General features: G+C 33.5%; 1 protein-coding gene across 6 annotated transcripts in view; it reads right to left on the reverse strand.

Moving 5' to 3' along the window:
* Positions 1-2,086: 2,086 nt before the first annotated feature.
* LOC127746792 (uncharacterized) overlaps positions 2,087-7,409 on the reverse strand; it is a 75,693-nt gene continuing 70,370 nt past the window's right edge. Inside the window, exons 1-4 of one of the 6 annotated variants that reach the window (XM_052261175.1) lie at positions 4,054-4,328; positions 3,433-3,511; positions 2,697-2,766; positions 2,087-2,197 (exon numbers count right to left, since the gene is read on the reverse strand). In XM_052261175.1, coding sequence (XP_052117135.1) covers positions 2,187-2,197; positions 2,697-2,766; positions 3,433-3,511; positions 4,054-4,268 — 375 coding nt within the window. In that variant the 5' untranslated portion in view covers positions 4,269-4,328 and the 3' untranslated portion in view covers positions 2,087-2,186. Of the gene's footprint in view, positions 2,198-2,245; positions 2,599-2,696; positions 2,768-3,407; positions 3,512-4,042; positions 4,329-7,409 lie in introns of those variants that run through there. The other 5 variants (XM_052261174.1, XM_052261173.1, XR_008008568.1 and 2 more) reach the window with 5 other exon arrangements.

Raw genomic sequence — 7,409 nt, forward strand, 5'->3', positions numbered from 1 at the left:
GAATTAATAAATCAATAGCTAAGAAAACTCTTGGCAAGGTATGAAAAATTAGAAGTCCTATCCTAGTTATCCTTATCAATTGTGATGAGAATTGCTCGTTGCCCCCACTTAGTCAACCTCTAACTATAAAGGTAAGTCAAGTGGATAAATCAATATGAATCCTCGAGTCCTAGTCAATTCCTAAAGAAAGACTAGAGTTAGTGGAATTCAAGTCAATTAGCAACTTCTAATTATCACTCAATAAAAGTGTTTGATAACTCAAGAGTCTCTAATTACTCAACCAAAGCCAAGAATATAGAAAGCTAAGTAAAAATCATATCTGAAATACCTCAAATTATATTTAAACATAAATTCAAATCTAACATGAAAGGGTTCATAAGCCGATTTGGAAAGATAAATAACAATTAAAGTAATAGAATAAATAAAGTAGAGAATAAATTAAAGGAACATTGAACTTGGAATGAAGAGAAGTAGCCTAATTATGATAGAAATCATAATCCTAATCCTAATACCTAAGAGAGAGGAGAGAGCCCCTCTCTCTAAAAAATTGTGAATAATGAATGTTGTGCCCTATTTGTATGAATTCCTCTCTCATGAATGGATGCATTCTCCCACTTTATAGCCTCTAATATGTGTTTTCTGGGTTTAGATTTGGACCGAAAAAGGGTCCAGAAATCGCTGGGGGCGACTTCTGCAATTTTCTGCACGTGGGTTCCGTCATGCGTCCGCGTCATCTGGAGTTTTTCTCTTCACGCATCCGCGTCGTTCACGCGTTCACGTCGATGCCATTTTGCGCAAGGCACGCGGTCGCGTCGTTCATGCGTTCGCGTCGCTGCCAATTCTTCAAAATTCCATTTTGTGTGTTCCTTCCATTTTTGCGTGTTTCCTTTCTGTCCTCTAAGACATTCCTGCCCTATAAAGCCTGAAAATACTCAACACATAGATCACGGCATCGAATGGTAATAAAGGATAATTAAATTTAACATTTTTAAGGCATAGGAAACATATTTTCATATATATCATAAAATAAGAAAGGAATTGTAAAACCATGCAATTCATATGTATAAGTGGGTGAAGAATTGATAAAATCACTCAATTGAGCACAAGATAAATCATAAAATAGTGGTTTATTAGACCCAAACTTTCTTTCCAATTAATAAGAGATTATAGCACAGTTCTGATGTTTTGTTAGCACTTGAAGGCTTCAGGATCATCATCAACTTCACTTTCTGACTCTTCTCTTTCAACACATCATATCTTTCTACATCGTCTTACCAGTCGTCTTTCCACCAGTTGCTTATGCCCATTTATTCTTATTTTTTGTAAGGTAACCTACAGAAGAAGATAGTTTACTGAGATGCTAACACAATTATCAACCTAGTACATGTTCTCATGCATTGTGATCACTATTATTTGAACCAATATAGAATAGGCACTACCACTGAGTAGAAAATATTTTTCATTAGAAGTACAAGATCAATAAAAAAATTGAAAGTGGTTCCTTCCATTTTTTTCCCAAATAAGTTCAAACTCACTATAACCCATATGATAGTGAAAAATAATAACTTTCACACACAGTATAGAGCAGAATACTAGGATACATCAATGGCCAAAATAACAATAAAAATAAGCACTTAATATTACAATAACTTCCACACACAACATAGAGAGTTAGAACAATGAAGATTCTTAATTAACTACCTTGTTTTTCTACATTTGCACAAAAAATTTCATCAAATAACTAACCAGTTACCTGTGTCCCAAATAGTAAGCTTCACTCTTTTACCATCAATTATAAAAAGCTTAATCTTGAAGTCCATATCTGTCTTAATAATTTAATAAATAAATACAAAAAATTACACTGCAAAATTCCTTTGTTAGTGAAGCATTCAATATACCAAAAATTACTAAGTGAAAATCTTCAAAGCTAGCTGTATATATACCACCAAATCCCGATAAACTACTATCACATATAAGCAACTATGAACAAATTAAAGATAATCAACCAACATAATTTCTAATTACCATAGTGATATTAGCCCAGTGAACTCAATATAAAGTTGATGAGAGTCGGCTACTAAATTTGCATATCTTGTTACTTGTTAGGCCTAATTTGCTTCAATGAAAAGTCCAGCCAACGCTCAGGCCGTTCAATCTCATTAAAATCTAAGTTATCAATTCTTCTCCTAGGAAATTTCTAGATACATGAAATTAGAATATAATTAAGTAAGAACGGACAAAAACTTATTTAGTCAGCTAAAATCTTATTTACAACCCAAGCAAATTACATACTACATCTTCAAATCAATTTCATGCCAAGTAAGTTAAACTTCAAATCAATCTTTATTCGATTAATGTTTATAGGAATATGATTCAGGCAAAATAAAGAATTAATTACAATAACAATTAATTATAGGGAAGCCACCTGTGGGGATTAGATTTGCAATTTTCCACACAATAAAAAAGAATCTTTAATCCCAATTCATTGGCAATTTACAAGTATGGTTCATTATACACTGTCACTTCTTCTTCTTGTCAAATTTAGTCAACAACTCATCATAATCTTCTACTCCATCGTATAATCATAATCATTAGTACCTACGAAAACACAAAGAAAGCATCACGAGCTTTGGGAATGAGGCAGAGTCATCATTGCAAATAGAAAAGGAAAAAGAAAGAGGCAGAATTGTCAGTACCTTCGAAAGAGTGACAGATTGTGATGGTGGTATAGATGAATGTGAAAAGAGAGGAACACAATTTTTGCCGTCTGCAGACCAAAGCATTAAGAAGAAAACAATGGAGTTTTTAATAGTATGAAGTCTTTAATTAGTTTATATGTGACCAAAATAAGGGACAAAAAAGAAAAATAGAAAATCAGCAACTCAGGGTGGAGAACTATCTTTAGAGTCTATCTAGAGGAAATTAGAAAAGTAGAATAACTGAGTACTTCAGCTTCACATGAATAATTCACATGCTGTCCTATAAGGAAAGTGCTTAGGAAGCTTAATATTCAAAATCAGCACTACACATATACTTTATTTATTTATTTCTACAGAGTACATGGAATGAAAATAAGCTAATACTCAAAATCAGCACCGCACACACTAAAACAATAAATTTACACAATAATGTTCAATTTTAAATTCTACAGAGCTCAATCTAAAAATGTTGTCTCAGTCTTTTGGAGCAACTTGATTTTTTAGCCAAAAGACAAGAAAAAATAATCAACATAAATTCTAAGGAAGCTTAATATATAAAATAAAATAAAATAATAGTTTCCTTTATTTTGCCTAAAAATTCTCCTGCCTCAAAATCTCAACCTGCACTAGAGCTGAAATTCTGAATTAGCAAAATCAATAAGTCTATTATTATTTGTGACACAAAAATGAGAACACACTAGAGCTTACACGGCTTGTTAGTGTTATTATACTATCTTGCTATGCTACTATGTGCTTTGATCTCCCAATTTCTCAAATAGCAATCGTCATTTCCGGCAAGAGAAGCCCAACGTCTTGACAATACAAGAAGCCATAATGCAAAGTTATAAGCTTAGATTTTAACAGCAATTGGTAACAACAAAGTTATCAACATAAATGCAATCAACTAATGCAATCAACAAATCATAATTCATAGATATAAAAGCACACATGTAAAAGAACCACATGCCACATCAACCACTTTTATTTTATTTCAGTAGTGAGTATAAACAAAAGGTTATAAGCTTATTATGCTAATTAATCTTTTTTCAATATATTAATACCACACTACTCCACTCTTATTACTATCCATCACACTTCATTCTTCGTCATGCCACTTTTTAACCATTACATTTGCTTGAAATCTGATTTCCAAGCTAAATTATATTATTATGTTGGTGACAAGAGTAGATTCATCACTACCTAACTCACACTCATCCTAATTAATTCCTCAGCTAGCTTACTGAAAGTGGAAAAACAACCTAAGAAAGAAAGTAAGCTTTAATTATGTTTACAACTTAGCTATTTAAGAAGGAAAATTATAGTATACAAATCAATGAGCATACAGAGAGCATACAGAGATTCCATTATTCCTTCTGCTTGAGTTCCTGATCGACACGTGGTCATGGTGTGGAGGCATGGGGATGCGGGCTGACAGGACTGGCAAATAGGGAGCTCTTTAAGCGTGATGGCTGGCTTGCAGCAGCTGTAACGACGCCACCATAAAGGCCGTGGAAACGTAATAGGTCTTTGGGTTAGACCTTGTAATCCCCAAAAAATGGGCCCATTCATACTCTTGCTTGTCAATCTTTGCTCCCTGTAAGTAGTGGACTGAGAAATGAATTTTTGGATTGAAAATAAATGGAGTCGGAAAAAAAAATGATGGAATGAAAAAACCGCTGGAGGGAGACGGGCCAAAAGGGTAAATGTCTGTAGAGTGAAATTGCAACCCCGATGGCTTATGATAAAGTAACTAAATTAAAAGAAAAATACAATAGAATAAAATATAATTCAATGGAGATAAAATAGAAAAATTAAAAGTGTGCCTGAATGCTCTGAGTTATGTGTATTCCAATGGATAGTTTTCATATTAATTTAATTTAATTTTTTTATGGTTACTTTTTTTAAAAATGAATTATTTATCAGGTATGTGAATTTACTAGAATGAGAACTAGACTTTGTTAGATATCTTTAAATTAAAGAAGATAAGCCAAAAAATGTTTATTAATCAATGACATATTTTTTATATTGATAACTGTAAGACATTTATTATTATTAATATTTTTTAACATATAATTGAATGATGTCATAGATATTAATTAATTAATAAATTAGAGACTAAGTTGATATAGGAAGTTAAATTTTATATAGTTAGTTAAATATGACCGGGTCAACCGGTTGAATCTGTGACCCAACGGTTGAACCCGTGACGCAGTGACCTGGCTGGGTTGAGTGCCCGGCTGTTTATGATAACTATGGGGTCTGAGGATTGCTCGTTAAAGAAGATGGATATTAGTTCTAGCGGTGTTATGGATTCGGTTTGCGTCAATTTTGAACCTATGAAAAACTGAACCGGCCTGTACGGTCCTGAGCAAATGGCAACCATTTGGGTTGCTGTTTTATGGACAACCGAACCAGTAAGAACCGACAGTAGATTGGATCAGCCGGTTTTCTCGGTTCTTTAAAGGCTGATAATCGTAATTTAAATCAGCATAAAAGGAAGTATAAAACTGTAAATGACTTAAACTAAGTTGAGTAAATGTCGTCCGAATTCAATACAACTTCAACTTGACCGAACGCTTAAAATAAGAATGAGGACATTAAAAAAGGATTAGGAAATGAAAACAACCAAGATAATTTGGAACAGACGTTGGATTCGGTTCTGCTCGATTTGGTGTTGAGGGAGAGATGGGAATACCGAACTGACCCGATTGGGTTAAGCNAAAAAAAAAAAAAAAAAACCAGATCAACCCTATTTTTCCTGTTTATCACGTAGCTGGGTAAACGTCGGTACAAATTTGCAGTACATTTCGGGACGGTTTGCTTAGTTACACCCGTAACAGCCGACATGAAGATAACGAACATGAAATTAAAGAGTAGTGTTTGTCTTACGATAGGTTTAAATACATATAGATTAGTTTAATAAATACAGAGAAAAAGGGCAGGCATATAATTTAAAAGTCATGTTGATCATTAATGACCGTGTGCGGTAAAGGAGAATGGTTACCCGTATTTGTCATAATCGGAGCGGACTGGTAGGTAGGATCGGAAAACCGGTGAAACGGACTATGAATTGGCTAGGCTTGTGCGTTGGACCGTTTAAGGATGGTAACGGGCATGAACCAGGTAAAACCGACAAAGGCCGGTCCAATTCGATAAAGCGGGCCTCAACCGGTTTGCTCACGGTGGTCTCTATCGTGTTCCGTGGGATGGCATCCCCAGCATCCCCATCTGAATATTTTTTGAAGTTCTGATATTTTTAGTTATGTACCGTTACTAATAGAAATATAAACTTTACTGAAGATTTATTAATAATTTTCTATGTAAGTGTTAGTAATGTGATTAAAGTTATCTGTTCTGATACTAGAATTGAACTTTATTAATATTATGGATTGGCATTGTTATTTACTAATGGAAACAAAAAGTTTATTGGAATTCTGTTAATGTTTTTCTAGTTTAATGTCAATATTGTGATTAAACTTATATGTTTTCAACCTAGTATTGAATTTTATTAATATAATGGAAGGGCATTCTTGTTGTGTCGCATGAAAAAAATATTATGTATCTGGTAAGTAATTATTTCTTTTATAGTTATCTGAACCGGTGATCGAATCGGTCAAAGCAGCGGGTCACTGGGTTATTAGTTCAACCGGTAGATTATTGGTTGAACCGATTGGCCCTGCACTATATACATAAAAAATCAGAAATAGTAAAAAATTTAAAGTACTTATTTTCACTAATATTTTTTGAATATCTAGCTATTCTAAAATAATATAGAACATGAACAATAAGTATTTTGTGAAGTTTATTGCGTCGTAAATATTTTTATTTTATTTTTACATTAAAATAACCGTTAGTTTAAAATTTTAATAATTTATTAATTAGTTTATATACAGTATACTATTATATATTATAAGTATGTACTAAAAAAATAATGTTAATGAATAATTTATTATTATGAAAAGAAAAAATAAGTGACTTTATACCTATTGTTAAGTAAAACCATAATTAATTTAAAAATGAGTGAGTTTATGACTAAGATTAAAATAAGTTATATCGAGGTAAACTATTTCATGAAACATACCTAAATGTATTTTAATTTGTATATATGTTAGTAAGGTGCACGCTAGTTTAGTGGTTGCGAAAGATGCTTTCTTTCCATGAAGACAGCGGGTGGAACCCCACGTCACACATTTCGTCAAGATTTTATTTCAATCGGTCTGGTCAGACCGGTCTTAAGGTAATGTGACTAGTTAAATCCGGGTCTGACTGTTTCGTTTTGGTTGTTAATCTTGTGCGGGCTAAATATCGGGTCAGACCGAAAATGGGTTCGGTTCACCGGTTTTTCGCTTGAATTAGATGGTCCCGTCTGGTTCGAATAAGTATGGTTTCCTTACAGTCAGATCCTTTAGTAATAACTTTGTTAATGTGTCAGCATAGTTAGTAAAACCGAACGGGACCACCTGGTTCGACCGACAAACAGGTGAACCGAAACTAAAACTGGTTCATTCCGATTTTTGGATCCCATAACGTACAGAACCGGAACTAACCGGTCAAATCCGGCGTGCTCCAATAAAGAACAGTCAAACTAGGTAAGCCTGGTCTGACCAAATCGCTTGAAAGTCAAAGTTACCTGAAATGTGTGAAGATCCTCAACTTGTTATTCCAATTGATTCTGTTATCAAGACAACCGCAAGAGATTATGTCAAATCC

The sequence above is a fragment of the Arachis duranensis genome, chromosome 4 (assembly GCF_000817695.3).
Source record: "Arachis duranensis cultivar V14167 chromosome 4, aradu.V14167.gnm2.J7QH, whole genome shotgun sequence".
NCBI lineage: Eukaryota > Viridiplantae > Streptophyta > Magnoliopsida > Fabales > Fabaceae > Arachis > Arachis duranensis.